Genomic DNA, 27,997 nt, shown 5'->3' with positions numbered 1-27,997 from the left:
GTAACCCATCCTATGCCCCGTACCTAATACTAGCACAAAATTTTTTTAAATTTCAACGAGTCGATTTTTTTTTTCTTCCAAAATATCCGCCCTTTTTGTTAGGCAGCCACCGCGGTTATGAAGACGCAAATATTGTCTTGGACACAGTCCGCTGTAGCTACGTATTGTTGAGAAGATATAAGAAAAAGCCTTCGATGGTATCTGTACTATTGGAAACTCGCTAGTTAGATTGGCCGAAGCAAGGATGACTTGACTGGGATTTAAAGGCTTCGCGATTCTACCCCAACCAACTTTCCAATGAAATCCTGATTGGAATCAATATACAGAAACTTCAGACTTTTAGACTAATAAAATTTAATCGATAATTAAAAAAAAAATTAAGAAGTGTCCAATTTGAAACAAAAATATAAATAAGCAAATAAAGACAAAAATAAAGATGTTATTCCTATTTATCCGCATCCAATTTACTGAAGGTAGTCCTTCTTCAAATAAATATCATAAATAACTATCTCACTTTGCGAAACTCCTGGGAGAGTTAAGTTAATTAAACACCTTTAATTGAGTCCGAATTTCATTGGACTTCAAAGCATTCAAAATTACGGGTTTGATCAAAAATGCATATGTACATGTAAAACATTCGCTTGTACAAAATATAGTCATGCGAAAAGTCCCTTAGGACTGCCATTTCTAACCGTGAATCTCCAATATCCAGTAATGATATCCCATATCTAAACGGGGATGTATGGATGGTTAAACGCAGATATTAAATATTAATATAACCATTAATTACCAGCAAATTATTCTTAATCAGGCAAGGTGTCACATTTAAATATATACAGGTATTGACGGTATCCTCCATGGTCGGTGTGAAACTGGGTGAGTTTATAACTGATCTCCTCATGTTTTCTCTCTCCAGCCACTCCCCGATGAAGGGGATTAACCTGTAAGTCCAACGGCCCTTTTCTGACTGGTCTCTTCGCAATTTCCATCTGCTCATGGGCCTCTCCCTGTCGACTTTTTTCACCTGCGATAAAGGAGAGGTGAACCTGGTGTTATATATGTTCATCATCTCGTTTGCCAGAATGTTAGTTGGCATCATTCTAGAGATGACGAACGCCGCATCATTTGCGATGGTCCTGAAGGCTGTCCTTCTGTAGACCGCACTCAGTTTATGTGCACTGCCTAAAACATGCAGCGCTTTCCCCAAATTGGGATTGCATACAACAAGATAGAACTCACCACAAGCAATAAGCATCCTGCAATTATGTTGCGGTCCTCCCACGTTCGGCATTATCCTTGCCAGAACCATACTCGTGATGAATGCTTTGACGCAATTATGTTCAATAAGTTGCTTAAAATGGAATTTTCCGTCTATCATCACTCCCAAGTATTTGCTGGCCGGTTTGGAAGTGATGATATGATTCCAAATTCGAATACAGGTGCGATTTCTGCTCCGGCCCTTAGTGATGAGCGCTTCCGCCTTTTCCTCCGCGAGTACCAGTCCAGCACTTTCTAACCAAGCCTTTACAGCACTGATTGCTTGGCTTGAGTACAACCCAGCATCTTCAAGCCGCTCTGCGGGTCCATCATCGGTATTATACCAGAGCATCCGCTCGTCTGCAAATCGACAGTAGCAGCGACCTAGGTGGGAACACCAATCGTCGCCAGAGACTTTCGTATAAGATTTCAATCGGCCGAGTTGAATGCATTCCTCACATCCAGAGTCACCACCACGCAATATTTGCTGGTACAACCCCTTCCGTGAATTACATTTTCGGACAAACCAGTAGCCATTTTAATGGCATCAATGGTCAATCTGGCTTTACGAAACCCATACTGCCGATCTGAAAGACCTCCTTGGCTCTCAACAACTGGGAGTAATCGATTTTAAATTACCCGCATTTTCCGCTTAGCGTTTTGAAGACAAATTGGTCTATAGTAGGGCGGTTCCCCTGGAGGTTTGCTAGCATTAGGCAACTACATCAGCTTCTGCAGCTTTCAAGGGGCAGGAAAGATATCCTCGGACATGCACGCTTCAAACCATTCCGCGAAAATATCCGGTGTACATTTCACATGAAGCTTGAGGGCCCTATTCGGTATGCCGTCCAGACCCCGGGCGGTGGTCTTGCCTACTCGACTGCAGATCTCCAGCAGTTCTTCCCTAGTGATTGATGAAATCGGCGTCACAATCAGGGGGCGCTGGAAGGTATCAGTACCCTCGTCTTGCTGGGAAAATAACCCCTGGATTATTTTTAATAAGAGCATAAGGCACGTGATTTACAGACAAGGCATAGAAGTGTACCACCCCTTGCACGTTCACAGCATCAAAAAGCTAAATTCATTGGGAGCTCCGACAGCGGCTACCAGAACGCAACTCCAGGCCGCCTAACCATCTATGACCCTTTGAGCAAACGCCATTACCGAATCGGCACTGAAGCAGATGCCTGAGTCCTCCCGATATCATGAAATTACAAATTGTTCCTGCAACAACTCAAACTAACAGCGTCAAACTCCTCAACCATACACACTTACGGCTATAGGCAAGTGGACGTAAGTCTAGGACTTCGACGAACGCTTTCATTGCGTTTTGTTGTAGCGGACATCAATAATCCTATATTAGACGTAGACTTCCTAAGTCACTATAGATTGCTAGGGATGTGCAGGACCGACTGCATTTTAGTCTGTGCAATGCTACGCAAAGTTTTCAGAGGTTCATCCGCTCTGTCTTACGAAATCTTAACTTTTGTTTCGTGTACTTGGATGATGCTTTGGTCGCCTCTTCCTCTGAGCCTGAATATTCGGTGCATCTCGAACATATTTATCAACATCTCCTTGAGCGTAGTCTTGTATTATACTTAACGTTGAAAAATGTAAATTCCTCCAACAACCGGTGAAGTTTTTAGATCATACGATTTACCTTGAGGGAATTCACCCGGATCAGGTGCAGGCATCACAGACTTCCCACAATCTAAAACAGTAAAGGATCTGTGATGGTTTTTGGGCATGTTAAACTTCTATCGTCATTTCTTCCCCAAAGCCGCACAACATCAAGCGATCCCCAACGCCTTCTTGTCTGGAACCAAGACCAAAGGCTCACGCGTGATCTGCAGACAACGGCAGAGGCCGCCCAAGCATTTGAGCTAGCCAAACTGCAGTTGGCGAACGCTACACTCCTGGCAGTCCCTCAACCAAATGCACCCCTAGTCATATTAGTCGATGCCTCACAGATCGCAGTAAGTGCTGCCCTTCACCAAAATATGAACCAAACCTGGCAACCGTTGAGCTTCTTTTCTAAACAATTGAATACTGCTCAACGGAAGCACCTACGATGATAAGCTTTTAGCCGCGTACGTGGCAATCGAATATTTCCGATATTCCCTAGAAGGCAGGCCGTTCACAGTGTTCACGGATCACTAGCCTCTTACCTTCGCCTTTAAACAGAAGCGCGACAAAGCGTCCCCTCACCAGCTTCGGCACCTGAATTTCATAAACCAGTTTACTTCAAACATCTAGTACGTGTCCGGTAAGGACAATGTAGTTGCAGATGCGTTGTCCCGCATTTTAGAGGTCAATATCCCTGACACGGTCGGTTTTTCGGCAATCGCCGAGGCACAGAAAGATGACGCAGTGCTGCAGAGCCTCAGATACAACGCCAAATACAAATTTCGGGAGTTTTCCCTTTTCGGTTCGACCCCCGAAATACCCTGCGAGACCTCTGAAAAGGGGCCTAGGCCATATATTCGAGCCTCTCTTTGCAAGGAAGTATTCCATGCAGTACATGATCTTGCGCACCCAGGCATTCGGACAACGAATCGGCTGGCCACTAGCAAATATTTCTGGTCCTCACTGAATAAGGATGTTAGCTCCTGGGCCAAACAGTGCATCGCGTGCCAGAAGTGTAAAGTCATCAAGCACGTACAAACCGAAGTAGGCTCATTCCTTCGGTCTACCAAGTGTTTTCACACGATCTAGATCGACATTATTGGCCCCTTGCGAGATTCGCATGCTTTAAGTATTGTCCCACAATCATCGATAGGTTCACGTGGTGACCTAAAGAAATACCTCTGGCCGACATTTGCGCACAATCGTGCGCCGAGGCCCTTTGTCGGGAATAGATCCCACGCTTTAGAGTTCCAGCCGAAATTATTATTGACCAGGGAATGCAGTTCGAGGGTACCCAATTCTTGGAGTTGGACAAACTCTTAAGCTCCAAACAAAATTATGTCTTCTTCTTTTTCTTCAGCCTTTGTCCCGTTCACAAGCGGGGTCGGCTTCCAAACAAAATTATGTATGAGCAGTATTCAGCACAGTGAAGTAAATGAAACAAAGACATAGGCCACCAATGGCTCTTCGCAGAGGCTAAAAGGTAACGGTTATAGGCACTACCAACAGTCAACTCAAACAGGTTGAATGCTTCCGAGATTTACTAAAATTGACAAAGCGGTAGTTAGACAGGCAATCGGATGAAGAGGTAAACAATGTGCCGGAACAAGACAATGTGACTAAGTGGACAGTCAAAAATGAACCAAGCATTGGGAATCGGCGAAAGCAGCCAGAACTTTTAAAAGAAGGTGGGGTTGAACTTATCTGGCGAATCCATAAGCTAATAGTTAAAAATATAATTCGCACTCATGTCGTGTTTCCGATTATATATAAACGGAACGATTACCACCTGTCACTACTTTCGGTCACGCTACTCCCAGGGCAGAGGTGAGGCAGCGTCTGATGAGTTGCCTCTGCCCTGGACGAAACCGTGAACTTTTTGGTTTTTAATAGTTAAGAGTTAAGAAAGATCATACTCGGTCCAACCTACGGAAATCGTGCCCATCTGAGGTGTGAAAACACCACGTTCTATAGAAAGCTGACAAAAATTATAAAGCAAGTCGTAAACCGGACGCTGGGGAAGGGCTTTCAACTTAGTGAAAGGGGGTTTACTTTTTATTAAACAAATTCTGTATTTCCCTAAAGTGACAAAACACTGAGGAAGCGAAAAACTAATTCCCGAAATGCAGTATTTGTTGCTAGCTTTTGCACCCTTTCAAGACTACAAAAAGGACATGGTTTCGCTTCCGCAGTCTTCTACCTAATACTGGCATCAGTTATCAGGAAGGTGACCTCTTGTATCCATAGAAGTTCATTTGCGAATATGTAATAGCGTACGCTAACGATGTTCAGATTATGCATAAGTCAAATAAGCCGTGTGAAAGAAGTGTTGCAGTCAGAGCCAACTGCAAAGGAAATCGAGTTGCACGTCAAAGAATCGAAAATAAAATGGATGATCGAAACAAGAAGAACTATCACAACAGGGAAGGCAAGAGGCGATTTATACCTTGAAGAGGTAGACTGATTTGCTAATTTTAGACTACACAACAAGAGAAAGAGAGGGAAAATCTGATAAGACCAGGTGGTTGCATATGAAATGCAGGTTAGTCTCTTCCTCTTCCCGAGATTAGCACTTTTATTTTTTTTCATGTTGTGATGCAGTGTTTCGTTAAAATCCTTACTAGAGTTTTCATGGAATAATACAAATTTCGCTCTAGAGGCATTTTGTTCTTTCATAAAGATTTTCGCCTTCCGACGGGAATGCAACCTTCTCCATTCCCTTGCATGAACCCTTGTTAGTTCACCCTTCAGTAAAAATTTGACAAAACCGATAGTCTAACGCCAAACGCAGGAGTTGGTTGCAATTTGACTTATGGTCTTGTAAGGTTTTTTTTCTTTGGAGACTACTTCGATAAAATCTCCTTTAGGCAAGTCATCCTCTTTCCGCTTTTTCCCCAGTTCACTTTGCAGAGGGCTATCTGCGGTCCGTTTGACGCAAGCAATATTCTCAGCGGGGAGTGCGACTGTTTCTGCTCTTCAATCGCCTTCCGTTGCTTTCCACGTTCGTCTATAGAAGGAGATGCGGTCCAGTAGTTCCTCCAGTTCCATCAGCCCATTTTTGACGCTCCTCTGAAGGAACGTTGCCGACCGCATACGTTTCACCACTGCTGCGCACTTCCTGATGAGCCTTTCCTCTTCGGCTCTAGCGAGGACGGTCGACTGCACCTCCACTCGATTTGTGTCCGAATCCATCTGCTCAGGACTAGCGATTCTGACTGAGCTTACTTCCAGAACAGGGGCACTGCAAGGTATTGGAGTTGCCATCTCCGCACGGTCAGTCGCGCCACTTGATGAGACTTCCTCTTTATTTGGGTGCCCCGGTGTCACATCGGGTATGTCAACCCTCGTTGCCTCTTTCGCTGATCGCTGCGGTGAACGACGCATTTTTGTACTCCGTCCAAACGCACTCAGCTCTTCCTCCTTCCCTGTTGTTTCGTCGATTTTTTTATAAGTTTATGAATATTCTCCATGAAAAAGTAGCCAGCGCATCGTGTGCAAGGGAGCGGGCCGCAATAGTCAGAAACGGGTATACCCTCGGGGACACAGCCCCTACCCCAGTTCCCTGAGGCCTGACCTACGCTTAAATGATCCCGGAATTCACGGACGGATCAGCGCTCGCTCGGGGCAACGCGGTCTACTAACACCGGTTCAATGTACGCTTTCCGACCAGGGTCCCGAAGGGGCTGGCTCCTGATACACGTCGCAACTACCACCTTGGCAGAGCAATGCTCACATCACCCCGTCGACGCCGACAGAGAGTTGTCGACGGCTCCGGAGACTCCCAATGTGTCCCGACGTGTACCGGTCATTCGCGGTTCGCTCTTCACCGAGAAGCTCTCTCGAGGCTACTACCTAGGACGCAGGTATGCTGCCAGCTAGGGGGCAGAACTACTTACTCGGGCACCTCGGGGACGTCACACCTCGTATCGTAAGCGACCCGTTAAAAGTGGCTAACGACCCCTGAGGGGTCGTGTAAGGTTAGCCTTAGGGCAGTTCAACATTTATGATCAGCGTAAACTTGCGTTGGTAATTATTTAACAAACTTTCCCGGCATATTTTTGCATTGGCGTCTCCATGTACTTTCTGTGCACTAAGCTAAGAACTGGTGAAATTTTCCTTTTTCTTAATCCTATACAGAAAAAAGATAAAATATGTAGTAAACTAAGGACTTCACTTACTTGTATGAACATTTTCGTTTCCTTGAGCTGCCTATTTGTGAATGCTGGCGCTGCGTATGAGAGTTTGTTGAAACTTGTTGCTGTGCTGATGTTTGTTGATTCTGAGGTGGTTGTTGTTGATTCGTAGTGGAACTGGTGACTGCCGATCGAGGTTCCATTTGTGTTCCGATGGCTGCGGGATCAACATGATGACGTGTCTGTGTCATGTCACTAGGCTGCATGTACATCGATGTGACGCAGCTACCACTGTAGAAAATTCAAAATTAATATCTCTCCAAAAAAAAGCCCCAGATATATTCTACTAACTTCGTAGTTTGTTGAGCATTTAAATCGTAGTAAACTTGTCCGTATTGGCCCCCGGCTGAAGGATCTTGAAGATCACTATTTGCATCAACTAGAGCGTTTTGATCATTGACTGCGGTAACTTCCGAATTAGATTGTTGTGGTAAACTATTTTGATCAGATTCTATGGAATTCTGGGTTGATAATCCAAGCTCTGTCAATTGGTATGGTTTCAACTCCTCGAGGGCTAGAAATTCACGCTCTTCGTCCGGTACTTGCAGCAGGCGAGAGTATGAAAGATCTTGAAGAGAAAAGTTTCTAGCCACCATGATTGATTAGAAACAGTTACGTTTCAGTTGTTGCATTCATTTATTAAGAACTTTATCTTTTATGTTAATCATTTGTAAACACAAAGTTTGATAATTCAACGGTTTTCAAAATGTATCTTCCATTTAATATTTATCACTCTCAATGTTCATTTAGAATTGTTCACATTTTAAATTTATATAATTGCCTATTGTAGATTTTATTGCACTGTAAGTGAGTAGATAGATTATTGTTACATATCTTTTTTCTTTTTTTGCATCTTTAGGATTCACAGATTTTTTTGATGGACTATTGGGTAGTGACTGAATTAATTTGATATCAACCAAGTTTCAATATGCCAACGAGTAGTATTCAAATCGAGTACTATATGTTATCGATTCCATCGTAAACTATCGAATGTAACAGATCGACTATTTCTATATTGAATCATTGCTTTGGTATTTGAGTTAGTCATCCGATGCTGACTTTAAATTGACGAATCTAATAGCTTTCTGCCCTCCTGGAAAGCTGGCATTTTCATATTCTATAGTCTACGATGGGTGACAAAGACATATGTATATATGTATATTAAACTTGGTTGATATGTTCGATTAATATGCATTCAAGTGATTGATTCTTTGACGCCGTTTTAAAATATATTTTGAAAGTAGATGAGCACAGTTGAGAACAACGTTTTGCAAAGATGTACATAAATGAAATAAAAACAGAGCTTAGTACTGAGGCATTGCAAACGAAGAAGGATTGGGTACATCGGAAACAATCTATCAACTAATCTTCCATATTGGGGATAGGTGCAAGGTTGACGACCCTACCAAGAAAACTGCCTGTCGCAATGCCAAGGTAAAAAATATTGGACTAGATTTGGCACACAACGACGAATAACTATGGTAACCCACACCCTAATATAATATAAAACTGAAATAACGATCTCTCCACACAGGATCATCCTCAACCAAATTGACCATGTGCAATTGACCACTTCCATCGTTCAGCCTGAGTAACGAATAACAACACCACCTCAAATTCCCTTTGACAATAAGGTGAGACCAAGCCATCCACCACAACGCCCTCCGTAATACCTATAAAGGGGAAGTGGAACACTCATTTATCATCACCATTAACGACGCAACAACCGGTATCCGGTCTAGGGCTGCATTAGTCAGGAACTCCAGACACCCCGGTTTTGCGCCGAGGTCCACAAATTCGATATCCTTAAAAGCTGTCTCGCAACCTGACCTACGCCACCGTTCCATTCGAGGCAGGGTCTGCCTCGTCTTCTTTTCCTACCATAGATATTGCTCTTATAGACTTTCCGAGCTGGATCATCCTCATACATACGGATTAAGTAAACCGCCCACCGCAACCTGTTGAGGCGGTGGTGGTATCCCCCATAGATTCCGTCGTTATGTAGGCAGGCCAATCGTCCGTAGGAGACGAAAAATTCTTCAGAGGAACCTTCTCTCGAACGCGGCCAAGAATTCGCAATTTTTTTTGCTAAGAACCCAGGTCTCCGAAGAAGACACGAAGACTGGCAAGATCATTGTCTTATACAGTAAGAGCTTTGATCGTATGGTGAGAGGCTTCGAGCGAAACAGTTTTTGTAAGCGGAAATAGGCTCTGTTAGCAAACGACAGCTGTTATCAATTGCCATTTTCGATCCAAGATAGGAGAAATTTTCAACGGTCTCAAAGTTATAGTCTTCTATCTTGATCCCTCTCGTTTGACCAGTCCGATTCGATGTTAGTCGTTCTTTGGTTTTTAGCGCTGAAGTTGCCATCATGTACTTGGTCTTGCCTTCATTAATGTGCAGCCCCAGATCCCTTGCCGCCTGCTCGATCTGGATGAAGGTAGACTGTACATTTCAAGTTCTTCTTCCTATAATGTCAATATCATCAGCGCAGGCCAGAAGCTGGGTGAACTTGAAGAGGATCATGCCTCTTGCATTCACATCTGCATCGCGAATCACTTTCTCTAGGGCTAGGTTAAAGAGGACACATGATAGAGCATCCTCTTGTCTTAGACCATTGTTAAATGTTCTCGAGAGTGTTCCTGTTGCTTTTATCTGGCCTCACACATTGGTCAGGGTCACCCTAGTTGGGATACCGGCTATGCTGTCATAGGCGACTTTAAAGTCGATGAAAAGATGGGGCAACGGATGGCCATATTCCAACAGTTTTTCCATCGCTTGTCGCAGAGAGAAAATCTGATCTATTGCTAATTTACCTGGAGTGAAACCTCGTTTGTATGTTCCAATGATGTTCTGTGCGTATGGAGATATCCGACCTAGCAAGATAGCTGAGAATATCTTATAGTTGGTACTCAGCAACGTGATACCCCCCCCCCCCTTTTTGTTTTTTAATTGGGCAGATAATGCACCATTGCCAGTCGTCAGGCATTGATTCACTGTCGCACACCTTGAGCATCAGTTGATGAGCTGTTGGGTGGAGTTGGTCGCCGCCATATTTAACCAATTCGGCTGTAATTCCATCGGCTCCTAGCGTCCTCCATACTTAGTGGTGGCAGCTCCAGCTTGCCGATATTTTGATTGTTCAACAGTTCATCAAAATACTCAACCTATCGCACCAATCTGCCCATTCTGTCAGAAATCAGATCTTGCTCTTTCTCTCGACAGGATGAGCATCGAAGTGTATAAAGCTTCATCCTGCTTATTCGTTGGTAAAAATTCTGCGCCCGGTAAGGTTGCTCCCTGTAGTTTTCACAGATCTTTTGATTCTCCCAGCATTCTTCCGTTCCGTTGTTACTCTATATTCATCGTCGAACTAGCTGTTCTGACTTTTCTTGCGGCTGGGGCCAAGTATGTTTGTGACCGTATTAATGCTAACGCTCTTCAGGTGGTTGTGAAGATCATTTGTTAATGTTTCATCTCCAGGACATCAGTAAGCTGGGGATATCGCGGCATCCATTTCCCCCTTATAGGTATTACGGAGGGCTGTATTGTGAATGGCTTGAGTATTCACTCTCACCTGATGGTCAGAGGGGATTACAGGCGGTGTTCTAATTCGAGCCTGGAGCACTACGCGGTCTACGAGATAGGGGTCGGAGTCTATATTGGTCCTCCTATATATTCTGACATTCATCAACACTGAGCGGTGGGGGCATTCAATCGGCACGTGGTCAATTTGGTTGAAAGTGGTCCCGCCTGGAGAGGCCCATGTATGTTTGTGGACCACTTTCCGCGAAAAGCGGACCATTTCGTGCGATACTGCTAACTGAATAATCCGCAGTCCGTTATCATTGGTATCCCTATGTTAGCTATATGAGCCGACGTATTGCCTGAATGCGAGCTCCGTTACTACTTGACTGTTGAAATCTCCGTCTGCAGTTTTTCAGAAAGAAACTCCCACCGATCATCACGTGGTGTCCCACCGATCATCACGTTGGTGTCGGAACACTATATTCCACGACACACATCGCACTTGATTCGACACTAAGACATTAAAATTGTGATTTCACCTATGAGTTGCGAGTTAAGGATCTACTATGAATTGCCTTGGTAGTCATAAAAAACTCCGACGAATTCCCTGCCCGTAGAGTTGTCACATCCACCGTTCCGTCTTCTTCGACACGTCTTAGGAGATCTGTCTCGGTAGTCGAAAAATGTTCTTCATTTGTTAAGGCCTCAGGCGAAAGTATATCGTATATATATTACGATGTAGACTAGGTACATCAAGTTCGACGTCACTTTCGAATGACCCAGAGCCGAAACCAAGCTGCTTTCGGTCTGTCAAGTATTCGAGATGTTCCTTGATGCTCTCTAGGATGATTTTAACTAACATCATCGCTACAGAAGCAAGCATCCAAATACCTCTTCAGTTGTCACACTCAAGATGGATGCACTTCCTCGGAATTTTATCGATCATCCCTTGTTCTATTTAGATTTCAAATGCCCAGGATTTACAAATGGGTGGAATTTCACTGCTCGGTGGCTTTATTCCGTTTGAACGTGTTGACGGCATAGCTTTGTTTCTCTTTGGAAGCCCAGTCTTTATCCATATGATTCTTCTCATATCATCTACAAGAGGTGGAACTTCACGGGGTGATATACGATTCCCAATTATGAAGTCCTCCTTCCTTCTCTTCAGCTGCTCATCATCGTCGGCGAGAAGGCTACTGTCGACGTCCTTTACAGGACCTTTGAAAGGCTTACGACCACCTGCAGGTTCATTTGAGATTTGGTATATTTGTGATGAAACCTTTGCTATTTATGTAATTCCTTAAGCTACGGCGTACGCTCCTCTGTACTTTTTATACGTTTTCACGTTGATTGAACTCCAGCCTTCCTCCTTGACCGCAGCCATTAACAGAACTCCATACTTCATCGAATCGTTTTATATCCACGTTTCCGCAGTCAGCCAAATTTTGTAACGTCCTTAGGATATGTGGCCGTCAGCTTGATATACAACAGATCTAAAGACACCTTTGGTAACTGTCCTGCATTCACTAAAATTTTTAAGGGAGTTACATAAAGTGTGTATCGTTTGCATAGCCAAGAAAGTTTCCCCAGTCCTGGATGACATCTGGATCGCGGAGACGCTCCGTATTGAATTTTGGCTACGCTCCATTCCCCCGCGAGTAACACAGCAGGAAACCGACCATCAGATGATGGTCTCTATCGAGGCCGATATTAGCACTCCTATCATGCACATTCAAAATACATCTGTAACAAATCGAAACTCGCCGATGACGAGGATGTGAAAACTGCAGAAATTCACAAATCTTTCACCATTATTGCTGCGGGTTCCAATTCCATGCCTCTATATTCTATACGCGAGCAAGAAAGGAACATTCTCCTGCACGGCGTCCCAAAGAAAATAGTCTTCCCGTCTATCTTCGTTGATGACAATTAATATATTCCTCATTCTGGACCAGAATCTCGCAGTCAAGATCCTGTCAGCAAGCGGCCTCAGGTCATGAATGCGTGCCTTGCGGAAGTTGTTAACTTCGACACCGGATTGGCGTCTACTACAAATAAGGTCTCCAGAGCACGGAACTACAAATCTACAAGAGGAATACTGTCCAAAATTCCGCCATCGTTTAGACCCAGAATTTTTAGTCAATATCGAGGTAAGCCTCACTCAAGTTGAAGAAAGCTATTAATTTAATTTTGTTGTCAAAATGCATGTTCACATTCCAAAAAACAATACGGGTCCTTCTAAGCAAGCTCAAAGGTCGTAGTAGATAAATTTTTCCTTATCCGAACCAAAGATAGCATTTCATAGTTTCTTAGCTTAGTTACTATCCCTTTTTAATCGTGATAAGCAGGCAACTGCAGTGTTAAACCTCAGCTCAATGAGGATGGGAAACTGAAAAAAGAACGTGTTGAAATACCTTAAATGTCACCATCCCAAATAATGAAATGTTGACAAATCAGCTTCTGCTTTCCACAAATTTGCTGCATCCACTCATGAAAAAGTCAAAAACCATGAAAAGTTAAAACTGTTTCTGTGGAGGAAACAAGATGATTTTAAGATTTCAGGAGGGAAGGGAAGGGGTTGTATTTCCAATTAGATTCTGTTACCACAAAAATGATAGAATTTTTTGCGGACGTATAAAGGAATGATTTGAAAGCTTGAGGATTTTTGGGTTTATACGTCTGAATGGAGGAGTAAGGTCCCCAAAATGTCAAAAAATAGTATATTTATGTAGATCAATATCTTGTTAGCAATGAAAAGTACTTATTTGCATTTGGTGTGTTGTCTAAAGCCTAAGCCAAGAAATTAGGAGAAGAGGTATCGCAGTTCCAGGCAAACATATGGATATCAAGCTGATTGAACCATCTCTTGATATGTCTGTCATATTTGTTGTCTGTACCTAAAGGCAGACTCCGTGCGGAGTTGTAATTCAAAAATACTTTTCCAGGTAATTCGTCCTGGTCTTCGGAAGATCATTTTAAGCACCAGGAAATTCGGCCGTATGGTGGTCTTCTTCACATTGGCTACAGATAGCTAAGCCCGACATCCTGAATTTCTCCAGTTGTTTCACTAACAGGCGGAAGGCAATATCTCGATAAGGACCCTATTGAGCTTATACTCTAATAAAAGTGTCGACCTACTACTCTGTCTGAGGCGTAGGCCCGCAGTCACCTCCCCACCAACATAAGGTAGAGCAGTTCCGTTTTGGTAGGGTCACAAGAGTCAAATCACAATCGCCATTTATTTTTGGTTTGGTCCGAGATGGGCAGCCTTTGTTCGACTTAATTTTGGAGCTGAGCTTTTCTGTCCGAAAGAGTTCAGCAGCTAATTGAAGAAGTCAATGAAACACTGAAACATCAAAAACATAAAGGAAGGAGAAACTTAGGTTTACGGTTATAACATTGAGGTAAAAGGTCAATCATCACCGCGGGTTGGCAAAGAATCTTCACGGCCCAATTGTTGCCCAGTACATTACGCACAACCGACACGTGAAGAAGAGACCGATTTAAAGGGGGGTGTTGTTTTCAGTTGAACCCCAAAACCTGCCGCCACGTGATGCCTTGTTCGAACTAAGAGAAAGAGAAACTTATTCGCATGTATGATACTATTCTTCCTTAGAAATACCGGATCAATTTCGAATGCGCTTCTAAATTTTCCTATGGGATCCAAAGAGAGCGATACAAGATAACAAATACATAAATTTGTATTTTTCGTGCTTTTATTGAGAAAATCGAAAGTAACTTGGTCTAAAGAGCCGACTGCAATCTAAATCACTAGCACTGGCTAGACATGGAAAATAGAGTACTTATTCAGAGATGCTCACTTGCAAAGCATCACAAGATATTAAGTAGGGTGACATTTCCATATTAACATAGGAGCTGTTTTTATTCTCTGATATTCAATCCGATTAGAAAAACTGTATTGAATTTCAGGTGTTTTTGAGCTATCTAGATATTCGAGGAAGCCAGCTGGTAGCGTAAATATGAGATGCATTAAAACTGCGTTACTAATGGCTGACGTTCTTTGTATCAACAAAATGAAATAACAGATTTGATGAATGAGTGGAGTTTTCGCTATAAGTGTTCCGGAGCTTCATCTACCTGATCTTATCGGCATGAAGCGGAAGAAAAGCTAGTGGACTCGGGTATAGGTTGAGGACTCATACATTCAAAGTTCACCAATCAACCTGTTTTCTGGAAACAACTAAGATGAAGGAAACCAACTAAGGTGAAGGAAACAGGTACCCTCTATCACTGAAAGAAAAAATGAACTTCAGATTGACGACTTTTCACGATAAAGGAACAAGAAGAAGCGGTCTTGTCCATTACGGTCAAAAAAACGTCAGGACCAAATGGTATTAATAGCGAAGTGCTGGCACTCAGCGCATGACTGGCAGCAGGTACTTTTTCTTCCAGCGAAAGGTTATGAGGCTAATGGTGATAAGCAACGCCAGAAGAGACTCTGAATTGCCACAAGAAGCTGAAAAAACCAAAACTAACTGACACGATTCAAACTGCAGAAGACTTGCGATCTACAATTTATGCGAATGAGAAACTCGTCCAAATGGTAAGACGAGTTGGGAACATCAACTTTGATGGCTGCCATCCCTCGCCACGATAAACGTCAAAAACGACTTCTGTGAGAGCAGTTGTGTTAGAAAGGTTGTTGAATTTGAAAGAATCTCATTCGCCTTTTTCTGAATTAATTTGCTAAAATAATGCATTCCATAATGTGCAATTACCCTAATTTTCGCCGCAGATTGCACATTATTGAATGCATTCGGAATAATTGATCTTGACATTGATTTGCCGCATCGGTAGACGCACGCGCATGTTGCTGCAACATGAACTCTCGGAGTTCAATCGAGTTCAAGGCGAGAGTAGCGGCATGGGGGCCGGTTCGTGGATGAACAGCTGATCGACGGCCAGTGGGATTGAAAATTTTGTCGCGAGCGAGGCGGTGGACGACAAAAGTCTTCTAAGATTTAAGATTTAAACATATTTTTTTTAGTAAATTGAAGTTATCTCGCAGATATCATGAGACATCAGTGAATTTTGGAGAAGAAAGTGAAAACCGAAATTTAAAAATTTCGTTGTTTTTGCCGGAGCTATTTACAGTGAAGTTGTATAATCGTCTACGTTTGAAGTGGTTTTTTAGTCTCCCGCTTCGGGCATTGGTTGGAAAAGGGACAGAAAACATAGTCCGTCAAGAAGACGCGATTAACGAGCGGCAAAACGTTTGTCAAAGAGGAGCTTGCTTTGCTGCCGCTGATGTGAATTTCCTCAATTTCTCGCTGGAACGATCTTGTAGTGATTTTGTGGTGAAGTTTTAGTTTCGAACTTCCGAAGCTCTACCCCATTGAATGTATGACATTCAAAGAATATCGCATTTGTAGCCTCCAAGAATTTCTGGTCCGAGTGTGTGCGAGACATTTTCCCGTTCGCGTGTGCGTAGCTGGGAGGACCCCGGAAAAAAAACAAGGAAAAGAAAAACAAAAGTATTTTTTTTCGTTCATACTGAATTTACAATATAAGATACCATGAATTGGAGCTAATTTTTTTTTAACTTGAGGATTTCCTCTCTTTCTCCTCCTTGACCCCGTAAAATCTTATTAGGGACATCCTCAAAATAATGGCCTGAGGATGTCAAGGATGGGAGGCAACCTCGGGGGCCGCGGACTGTAATCCGTCCTGGATCTTCCGTCTCGATTGCGGCACTAGGGTCCGGAGACTTACGGTTCCACGTGTGCGGTCGACCCGTTTTTTTTTTTTATTTTCCAGGTTTAGCTCGCGTTCTGGTTTTTTTTTCGTTAGTATGTTCTTGAAATGAAGTGCTCGAAAACATTTCAAGGATCCAGATCAAAAATTAGATTATTGTGCTATTGATTTCATGATGAATTGGAGAGAACGCATTCGAATCCAAACCAGGCGTGAAAAATAGTTTAGAATAATGACCTTCTTCAAGCAGATTCGGACCACCACGTACAACACTGCAGTGAGAATATTTACGGGCAACCGGATGATGGCCAATTTCGGACGTCCCCTATTCCGTAAGCGTCGTTTACCAAGAACTACGTTCCATCCGTCCCTTTCAATGGTTCTGAAGTGTAGAAGTTATATATATCTCGAAAAAGGCAAGAGCGATAAGTCAGCAGTCACCCTTAAAGTGAGGATTCGTACCCTCAGCGCATTAAAGCAATCCCGAGAGAGCAAGCCAAGTGATACTTGGATAGCACAAACCATCGGGGACATTCGACCGTGGTTTAATTGGAATTAGACAGAGATTGATCTTACCTAACCCCGCTAATAAGTAGGAATGGGTACTTTCAGTCTCATCTTTACAAAATCGAAAAATCACAGTCGCTCGGTTATAGTTACTGAAATCAGTGGTTGCCAATGCCTACCACAATTTCTTCTATAAAAGAAGGATGACATCGTCGACGTTTCTTTGGTAGGGGAGATCAAGTACTTCCGAGCACCTTACCTGAGCCCATGGTGCAAAGTGAGAACATATAGAACCGGGTGACATGTTGCACTCAAGGCTCTTTTAAGACGAAAAAGATAGAGACGAAAAGATAGGTCCCTGAATCACGGTGCTCCTAAATAGAAAAGACCTAGGTTGATTTGATTTGTCAAACGGTTCCAAGTTAGAATCTTGGAAGCAGCATGGAGTATTTTAACCGGTAGTTTATCTTAGAACAGGAGTCCGGCGTTCCGGACATAGGTTAAAGAAGAGGCGTAAAAGGGAAGTAAGATTAGATCAAATTCAGCTGGCAAACCACGAAAAGGATTGGACGACTCAATCGATGCGGGCAGCAGATAGTTCTAGTATTGACTGATAAGGCTTGCCATATGTACTGCGGTATACATGTACGTGACGTGCTTTGGTAAACCGGAGCTTGAAAACCACATACTATCATTGAAGCTGTACAGCCGGTACAACCCGAATTGGGGAGCCAGGACGAATTGAAACCTAGTTTTTTCTTCGGCTTATTTATGTACCCCGTTTACTTCTTCGGGATATAACAAAGTGTACGGTCGGATTCGGTCACTGAAACGAATGGAAGGCACATATCAGGAAAAGCTAAATTCCATGAAGGTTGCGGCGACAAAAAATAGGGACGAAAATCTCTATCGTCAAAAACTTTCGCGACCTCAACAATAGCTCGATCTTGCTGACTGATAATCTCAATCTGGGGATGGTGTCTGGTCATTACAATACAAGGACCGTTACAATCTAGTTTTAGGATCTTACGTAAACGAACCTCTTCCACGACGACATGTAGGCTTTTTAATTTTAAATGGCTTTCATTCCTTCCTTTACGCTGCTACGCCAATAAGCAGATATTGTCACGATTAAGGCAGAAAATTTAATCTGATTACAAAACCTTCAAAGTCAATCCAAAATTTGTTTAGTTTTTGGCTCCTTCGCAACACATTGCTTCCTAATAGAAAATCTGATCCATGGTATTATACTCAATAACATTTTTCTTTCTGTCACGTTTTAGCGCCCACTTGAGCCTTCCTTATGTCAAATTTCATCGATAAAGGCAATTCTTGATTGCCACTAGATAGTGGAATAATTTGAAAATCAATTATGCAAGCCATTCGATGGTTTGGAATGAGGTCAGCATCCCCGAATCAGTTGGCGCTTTCAATTGGCCTTGAATACCTGAGGCTACCCACGATTGAATTTGCGATTTGGTGGTGTGTACAGCGACTGTCTATGCTTCACTTAACATATCTATCTAAATTTATATAAACAAGCGAACAGGAATTATCAATGAGAACCCCAGGACAGTTGAAGTGGGGAGCTTTCTGGAAAATGTAATTTAAAATTAAAGAAATTTGGAACCGAATAGAAACCATGAGATAAATGATTTTTTTTTTCGCATATCTGTGACTCAAATCTTGAGCCAATTTCGTGGAGAAACTGATGGTTAAGGACATTTTTTAACTGCAAGTGTCGTCGGCAGTTTAAGGGTAATGCTCCATGAGAAAACCTACTAAGACCTTTCTTGAAAGATAATAAGGATGCCGCTCTAGTGGCACCTGATTTCTCTACAACTTAACCAATTCATTGTTGGCGAAACTTGCCCTTCAATAGACCCCTGAGAGAGAATCATTCGAGTGTGACATCAAATATCGACTCTTTTCCCAGCATTTTGAAATCAGCGGATTGATGAGTCAACTTATACGCTTCTTCATTTCCAGTGACACTTGAGCGTCCTAGCGCCCCCGTAAGGGTAATTTTATAAAGTCGGCTGAATTTGAGCAATACCCGGTGGCAATTCTACATCAACTGACTTGATGTGGTTTTACCATCTATTAACTTCGCTTGACTGTCAGAACAGACTCGAATGGGTCATTTTCCCAGGGCGATAAATAAGGCTACAAGACGCAAATCAACCTTTGTAAAGCCGAGGAAGGGCTCATGAGCAACATAACAAAATATTGTTTGGCCATTTTCCTGAACATCCCAAGGTTTAGCAAGATGATCTCGTGTGTTGTTCCTTATTCCTGTAAACGATATCGTTACGAACAGAAGATTCATTATCAAACACAATAATTCCACTTCCCGAGAATCTAGAATGAAAGCTGAAGAGCCTTAAAATAGTTTGGACACAGCAGATTTTCTTATTAAAGAAAACCTCTGTAATCCTTGTTTATGACACAGCGATGGTGAACCCACACTCGAACCCCAAATTTACATTACACGACCTTCAAGATCATCTGGACAATATCAGGTAATTGCTGACAAGATGCAGAATAAAAACCAACAAGGCAAACAGATATGCCGCTCGGGCGAACTTAATGGTATAGCTCTCCCGCAGTCTATTGGAATCAAATACAAGACACACTTCAATAGGGGATGGAGCTGAAGAACAACAACAGGCATGCCAAATTTCAACTGGAATACACTAATCTATAAGGCCATCATGGCACAGACCTGGACCTCCGGGGGAATTCCAAAAAAATAAGTCAAAAACTAGAATGCTTTGAGCTTTTAGGTATGAAGGAATATTTTGGTGCAGGGCTTTCTCTATTCTTTCCTTTTCTAGATGGTGATTTTTGTCCCTTGTCCCTCCAGATCAGGCATATGACCGAACAAAATGATGCCACCAAGAAAGACGAGCCGACCCCGCTCCTTCACGGGACAAAGGCCGAAGAAGAAGAAGATGTCAGGCTTTTTTCTTCATGGAAGCAGCGGTATTTTACATAAGTACGTCTGAGTGAGCAGCAAATTTATAGTAGTAAAGTAGTAAAAACTTCGACCCAATCTAACTTTGTCAATAATAGTAGATATTATGATCAAAATTTCAATCAACTTTTATTATTGATAATTCTGATACTTTTGGTATGAGCTTAAGAGGAGTTCCTAGTAAATTTTCAACAATATAGTAATATGCTATTATTAACTTTATTCGAACAGATATCAAAATGTGGACTATGTTGAGGCTTAGATGTCATATAAGGGGATCATCATATTTTTTTCAGATTTTTGGGGCCCTTAATTTGATCTGAATGTGCTCTTTGTGACCTCCTCCCTCCATTCTTTCCTTTTCTGGCTAATGTCAACAACATTTTTCATTTGACACCCCCAAATTCCATTTGACACCCCGCATGGCTTTTGACAGGTGGGGCCAGGCCTTGGGAGCATGCAGTGACCAACTCATACAAGAATGTATGAGGCAACCTGCAACTGGCTCCGTATGGGCAAGACTAGATGACAGTGATCTATAACTGCTCTGCTCCTCGAAAGCACATTGGCTGAGTTCGAGGACATATTTTACAGGATGATCTCGAACATGAAAGTACGGAGAAGAAAATTCATATCGGCAATTTTAACACGTGAGCCACGTTCACTGTGCTTCGCTAAAGAATGCAAGAGGACACGGTTCTAGAAGCCTTCGCGCAGTTAGAGCTCATATTGGCTAACGATATGTCTTGTTGACATAAACCTATATGTAGGGCACAGCGCCAGCCAAGTCAACGCCATCGGTTCCTACTTTACCTGCCTCTACAAGCCTGTTTCAAATCAGCTACATGACGAAGCAAGAGACAATATAAACCCATGGCAAAAACACCTTCAAGGTTGTAATGGGCAGATTCAAAGGTGAAGCAGTTGAGATAACTGCACACATCGGCCTCCTTCTAGAAACTGTTCGCCTTTTACTTCGTCAGGAGGACAGGCGCAGCAACAGTTTCCAGAGACCATTGGACATGGTAATAATATCCAAAGTAACGATGAAAAAAGTGCTGGAAATTAGCAGTAGGCAAGGAGATAACAAAGCACCGGCGGTATAGTAAATAAACCTCCTTAGTTGTCGGGATATATATACACTATATATATATCTCCGCGGCAAGCGAAGGAAAAACTGTTAGAATATGGACATCAATTGCATCATCTTTTCATTGACTTTAAAGTCGCCTATGACAACATAGCCAGCATAAAACTGTATACGGCCCTGAGAGAATTCGATAATACTGACTAGATTGACACTGACCATTGTGCGAAGCCAGATAAAAGCAGCAGGATCAACATCAACAACGGTATAAGACAAGGAGATGCCCTATCATGCGTACTTTTTAACCTGGCCCTGGAGAAAGCGATCCGCGGTGAAGATGTAAATGCGAGAGGCACCATCCTCTTCAAGTCCACCCAACTACTGGCCTATGCTGACGATATTGACATTATGAGAAGAACAACCCGAGATATACAGTCTGCCTTCATCCTGATCGAACAGGCGGTGATTGACATGAGACCTCGGGCTGCACATTAATGAAAGCAAGACGAAGTACATGGTAGCAACGTCAGCCCCAAAAACCAAAGAACGAACCACATCGAATCGCACTGGTCAAACGAAAATAATAAAGATAGAAAGCTTTGAGACCGTTGAAAATTTCTTCTATCTAGGGTCGAAAATCACAAGCGATAACAACTATGACGATGAAATCGACGCACGGCAGTTGGCTGCCAACAGAGCCTTTTTTCAGCTCACAAAAACTGTTTCGCTAGAAACGGAACCAAAGAATACATTGTCTCCGCGGGTGTTCCACAGGGCTATGTGCTGGAACCGCTATTGTGAAACATCATGTATTATGATGTCCTTAATGTCCTAGTTGCTAGCGAGTGTTTGCGTGCAAAAGATCTGGCGGATGTGGAATTGTATTCATCCGAAGCAATCACTGCTATAGAAAAGTGGCTAAAAGATGCAGGCCTTGCTTTCGCCGAGGATAAAACAGAGGATAAAATAGCGGCGTATCGAAATCACCGCCCGTATCAGACCGGGGAAACATATCTTTACTTCAAAGCCAGCAATTAAATACCTTGGAGTGATGGTAGATGCGAAACTGAATTTCAAGCAGCACTTACAAAATGTTTGTACCAAGGCGTCTAATGTTAGCATGGCCCTGGCAAGGATGATACCAAATGTTGGAGGCCCGCGATGCACTTGTAGACTGCTTATAGTTAGAGCGGTGAACTCTATACTGCTTTAAGCAGCGCCAATTTGGTCAACTGCATTGCATACCGCTTGCAATGCTCAACAGATGAGCGCGGTGTATAAAAAGACCGCCCTAAGAGTGTGCTATGGAGGAACACTAGCACCGGAAAATATAATTAGAAAAATGATTCCATACCAGGAGAGCTGGAATGCAGTGAACGACATGGTAGGGGGGATTCAGTGCAGATTAAGAGAGGCAGAGGAGGCGAGAAAGGCGCATTTGCGAATACAATCGATGGGTGAAGGGAGAGGCGAACGAAATACTTTGTGGTGGTTCCGCGGGAAAGAGGACACGAGTTAGGAGGTGGTTTTAGTAAGTAAAAATCCCACACGCTGGAACATGAGTACCAGTGTCTTTGGAAGATTTCTACCTCCGGAATAATAGAAAAAAAAGAACAAACCAAGGGCTAAGAGAATTTCGTCTTATCGATAATCCCAGCGGCTGAACTAGCACCGAGAGTTGATCCCCTGGATCTAGGAAAGGCGTCTGCACTAGCATCAGTTTGAATATTTTACACTTGTTTTTAATTTATTAATATTGATCACCACTTCAAAAATTTGCGCTTTAACTTAATTTAAATTAAGTAATATTATTTATTCATACTCAAGAAACCAATCGCCTCTCTTATTCGGTATCCAAAAGTCGCTATCGAAAAGACGGTCTTTATTCAAGGCGCGGGTTTCATTAACAAAGTAGAGGTTCGAAATTTGTAAACTGCAGATGTACATAATTACGTAAACGGCAATGATTCACTCCCTCGTCAACCAATAAATCTTGTCTTAATAATTTTGCACTAGGTAGAATAAATAGCAAGGATCAAACTGAAGATGAATAAAAAGAAAGCTAGAATTTCCAGGTTTCTCACCATCTACCTAGGTAGGAAAGTAGGTATCAGTAGCCGCTCCGAAGAGCCCAATTAGCGCTGTGGTGAGCCGTTTTGACGCCACAAACTTCTAAGATCGTGACTGCGGTTATGAGAGTAACGAGGCAAAGTCCAGCCGGTTCGGATTTTCAGAGCTAGCCTGTGGCATTCACGAAGGAAAGCAGCTCGCCCTCCCTGCAACTGGAAATCTCTCTGAGGTTCCCAAAGAATGGTTTACCCAGTGTCCCTAGCCTGACTCTAGCTGGAGCTGGGCAATCACAGAGAAAGTGCATGAGGGTTTCCCTCCCTTTTCCGCAGCTTCGGCAATGCAAATTGTAGAGTATGCCGAGCCTGACGGCATAGTCCTCTATGGACCAGTGCCCCGTACAGACCGCCGTAATCTTGAATGCATTGCGCGCTATACTGATAGGACTATGCTATATGCAAGCCAACTACCTTTTCCGTTTTTTAGGAAGCATTGTGAATGCATTCTGGGAGACTCTACCCTTCCACATTCTCTCTTAATTTTTTGTTGAAGAATTGAGGGAGTCCTAACTTAGTCCTAGTCCACGTGTGGAGGGAGCGTCGGTAAAACCGCAAGTTGTCTTTTTTGAAAAATTGGGTACTAACCCAAATCAGAGGAGTTCGTGAACCATTAAAGGAGACGTAAATTCTTCCCCAATTGGTCCGATCGGACAAAGCGAATCTTAATTTTTGTTTGAGAATTGGAGTAGTCCTATGTCCGTCACCTACTTGATAGAGATATGCTGATTGGATTTTTGTCTCATATAAATGAGGGAGGTAGCAACGCCCACTCCCTATTTGGGCACGCTACTCACAGAGCAGAGGTGAGACAGAGTCTAATGTGTTGCCTCTGCCCTAGACGAAACCGCAAGTCTTCTCTTCTGCCTTAAATTTGGATATGTGGATATTATCTAAATATTAACATTAGCCTGAGACCCTTGCTATGCAAAAACGTCACCATAAAGTTCTTGAGTTTCATCAATGCCTGCTTCTGAAGTACCACAACAGCAGGATATTCGAGACTCAAAAATTCGATTGCCTTCAAAAGAAACTATGACATTGAAAGAGGACATCGATTCAGTTGCTTCTCCTGTGGAAGAATATCCACCTTCTCTCAAAAACATTGACGAGTGGGTTGCTCGTGAAATGCTGATTTGATTTTGAACAAAATTGTAGGCTTCTCAGGAAATTCTAGGGGGTATGAGCGATATATATTGCCTAAAAAAGGAGTATAAAGGACATAAGCTGACAACAGTTGCGAGTGGGCGTGATTCACGCGCAATATCCCATAAAACTCGTATCTTTAGTCTGTTGATAAATTCAGTTAATGCCGAATATTTTTTGCTTTTCATATTTCTACCCACGATACCTGGGTTGTATCAGCATCATCAAAGGATTTAAGCGAAAAGGATACGAGTCTTTTACTATTCGGATTCTTTAGTCGAAAGGAAAACAGCAACAATCAAAATGTGATCATGACTAGATTGTTACTATCTCCTAACATCCTTCAGAATCTTCCCTTCATATATAGATATCTATTACTTTCATTTACAATCTTCCAATCTGATAGATATTTGCACAAGTCTACCTATGCTCAAAAGGCAAGATTGAGAAGAGTAGAACTGGAATTGTCCGCCCCTCCCCCACTTCCAATAATACCTCTTCAACGCTACCTCCATTTTTTCCAAAAATATATCTTTTTTAGATGTTGCAGTCATCATCGAAGGATTCAACGGATCGGAAGAATTAAAGTTTGATATTTCCGTGTCCAACCCTAAAGTTAGGTTTCATATATGTATCTAAAGCCAGATCAATTTAGTAAAGTGTATGCTTACAACCGATGGGAGCCATTAGCAACTGAGAATAATTTATCCATCTATTCACTTTTTAATCGAATCTTCTTTCTGATTAAGTGACGAGGTAAGAATAAAAATCCCCGGTAATGACACTCTGCATCACTCACATTGCAATAATTCACCTCAATTATTCAATCCGTAGCATCACACAACACTATTAGAAGCGCAATCTTTAGAAGAGTAATAAGATACAGCACTTTCTCCCGGAACTTTCCTTAAAATTTCTTTTCACACAACTCAACGCGCGTTTTCACTTATTTTTCTCGCGTTACATTGCTCTATGGATGCAAATTATCTCGAATTAACAGATCGCAGATGGCACCTTAAATAGTAATTACTTTTTTATCCACTAACAATGATAAAACTAAGATAACTATCCACAGGTAGTTTGCAATATCGACGAAAGCGATAAGCGCAATTCTAAAGAAAATGGAAAATATCGGCGTGACCTTGGCGACAACGGCGAGAAGTAAACATAGTTATCTCCTGCATAGCATGAAGAGTTCTAACGTAATAAACTGAACTGCATAAAGTGCATAATAAAGCGTTTTGTCGGTTGTAAAGCGTTGGCACGGCCGACAATAGTTACAAAGCGACACGCGTAACGAAAGAGCACAACTCGGCACAGGTGACAATAAACCTGTGAGCAAACATACGTTACGTCGAATGGAGCAGTTTTCAAGGTGTACGCACCCGTGATTGCTTCACTATCTTAATTAAGGCGGTTGAGGTGGTCAATTTGAAGAAAGCGCGGATTCACCGTGAGTCCGTAGTACGGACTTCTAAGACGCCCGACCGAAAAGAAAGCTCTGGATGAACTGACTTCTTAATAGCACTCGAGTGAGATTTAGACCGTTCAAGGCTCCATCTCCGCATTTTCCGGAATTTGCAAAAAGCTGATTCGTCTAGCGTCCGTGAGAACCTTCCTCCCACTTCTATCGCCCGACATGGGGTTGCATGGAAGCTTTTTCACTTGCTTCAGGGGCGCATGTGTGACCTCACCGTTGCAATCTTCACGTCTCGTAACACCTGTTGTGGGGCTGCGTTCAACAGGTTGATAGGCTAGGGGTTGGCCTTACCGAAAGCTCAATGACGCTGTGAACGACATAAGGATTCCTCAGTAGCATCATCATTTCGTGTCATTACATAAGGTGACGTTATTATGAAACAACACCCGCTTTTCGCCCACCTCCGCCCACTGAACGGCGCTTGGGGCGACATTACCACCGCAGTTGGTTCACCTCAAATCGGTTTTGTTCTCGGCACTGCTACACGGCAGGGGCAATAGAGGGATGTTGTCGCCAAGGCACTTATCCAGCACCCAGCCGACAACAATGGCGTCATATGACATTATTTAATTTGTGTTTCTATTTACAATTTTGCATTGCAAGTGGCAGCCGGACTCATTGTTGCTACTTTCAGAATTCTCTCCTATTCGACTCCATTATGTATGCAGTTTCAGCGAATTTCCTCGCAAGTCTTGTTGCGTTTTCCAGTCTTTCAGCGAAATACAAGAGGCGAAATGAATTTTGCATGAATGTGCATTTCCGAAAAGATTATTTTGCATTAGATACTGAACGATGGATTGCAGCAGTTCCAGAATATGCAATTTTCAGCCTAACATATTGGAGTGAGACCAAGCTGTTGCCAACGACAGCAGGTGCTTAATCGAAGTTCTCCTTCCAGACGATGGTGTTGATGGCACAAGCACTCCCGTGTTTTTTGATATGAAGAAAGCGCCTACCCTCGGATATCCTTTTATGAACGCCCAATTAATAAAGGATGATCCTAATGAAAACGAAATCTCTGGAGTATGTTTCACCATTCAAGGACTATTTAAGAATCTAGAAAATTTTACATTGAAGTGCAGAAAAGAACGTTCAGTATGTGATCTGTCATTGAAAAGATTCAAGAAAAAAAGGAACCATTCTTTGTGGAACTCAGAAAGACCTCTTGCTGCAGGGTGGGAGAGCTGCCTCTGAAGATCTGAGTCGGCTAGATTTTGTCTCCTTGCCCTCATAACGGCAGTCATGGTCTTAGGAGATTCTGGCGTGAAAACGGGGATTATTGCTGGACGAACTGTCGAACAGGCGCAAAGCAGACTCAGCATATTGATGGGACGGGTAAGCGGATGAATGACTACTCATGGTTTCAACTTTGCCCTGGGGAAAACCGAAGTAGTCATCCTGACTAAAAAGAGAATTCTGGCCCTTTGTCCCATCGTTCGGCGAGTCGATAATCGAGTCAAAAACAGCGGTAAAGTACCTCAGGCTGACTCTTCATCAAAGCAACACCGAACAAGGCTGCAGCTGGAGTTTCGGTGTTAAGTAGGCTAATAGCAAATATTAGGGGCCCGACGTCTAGCAGGCAACGTCTCCTGATGAGTTCAACGCAGTACAGCCTGCTCTACGGCGCAGAGGTATGGGGCCGACGCTCTTAGCAAGGAGGTATATCGTAAGTGTCTTGCGCAAGTACAGAGACGGGGAGCTTTGCGGGTGGGGTCTGCGTACCGCACTGTCTATGAACCGGCCGTGATGGTGATCGCGGGGGTGATCCCGGTTGCCCTTCTTGCTAAAAAACGTCCAGTCATATACAAGCGCAAGAGAAATGAGCCAAGGGAGGTTGTTGCTGGTGAAAAACGGCAACGCACTCTAGCCGAGTGGCACCTCTCTTGGCAAAATGAAACTAGAAGTAGATGGACTGCGTGGCTCATCGGCATCTTAGGCGCGTGGTTGAATCGGAAGCATGGTGAGACCGACTATTTCCTTACCCAATTTTTAAGTGAGCATGGAGGTTTGCAGTCTTACCTGCACAAGAAAAGGAAAGGCGCGATTTCCGGATTGTGCGTTTTGCAACGGAGTTGTGGACGACGCCCTTTTTTTCTTGTGGAAGGTGGGATGGGATTCGTCAGTAGCTCTTTTTAAACACAGGGGATCTCTCTCCAGACATATTGTCGAAGAGATGCTGAGAAGTGCTGACAGGTGGAGCTGTGTTGCCCATTACGTTCGGGTCCCTCTAGTTGCAAGGAGATAGAACTCGACTGGTAGAGAGGCCGGATGGCAGGGGGTTCCTTGAACTGACAATTCCATTCCTCCTCTCCCCTCCCGTTAATGAAAGGAATTCCCTGATTTGAAAGCCCCGCACG

The 27,997-nt window shown here is 43.0% G+C and overlaps 1 protein-coding gene across 2 annotated transcripts in view; it reads right to left on the bottom strand.

Moving 5' to 3' along the window:
- Positions 1 to 24,984, bottom strand: part of LOC119650009 (protein cycle) — a 94,624-nt gene extending 69,640 nt beyond the window's left edge. Inside the window, exons 1-3 of one of the 2 annotated variants that reach the window (XM_038052478.1) lie at positions 24,832 to 24,984; positions 7,368 to 7,877; positions 7,062 to 7,307 (exon numbers count right to left, since the gene is read on the bottom strand). In XM_038052478.1, coding sequence (XP_037908406.1) covers positions 7,062 to 7,307; positions 7,368 to 7,672 — 551 coding nt within the window. In that variant the 5' untranslated portion in view covers positions 7,673 to 7,877; positions 24,832 to 24,984. Of the gene's footprint in view, positions 1 to 7,061; positions 7,308 to 7,367; positions 7,878 to 24,831 lie in introns of those variants that run through there. The other variant, XM_038052477.1, reaches the window with a different exon arrangement.
- Positions 24,985 to 27,997: the final 3,013 nt, after the last annotated feature.

The sequence above is a fragment of the Hermetia illucens genome, chromosome 2, assembly GCF_905115235.1.
Source record: "Hermetia illucens chromosome 2, iHerIll2.2.curated.20191125, whole genome shotgun sequence".
NCBI lineage: Eukaryota > Metazoa > Arthropoda > Insecta > Diptera > Stratiomyidae > Hermetia > Hermetia illucens.
This window is presented reverse-complemented; position numbering and strand designations above follow the sequence as displayed.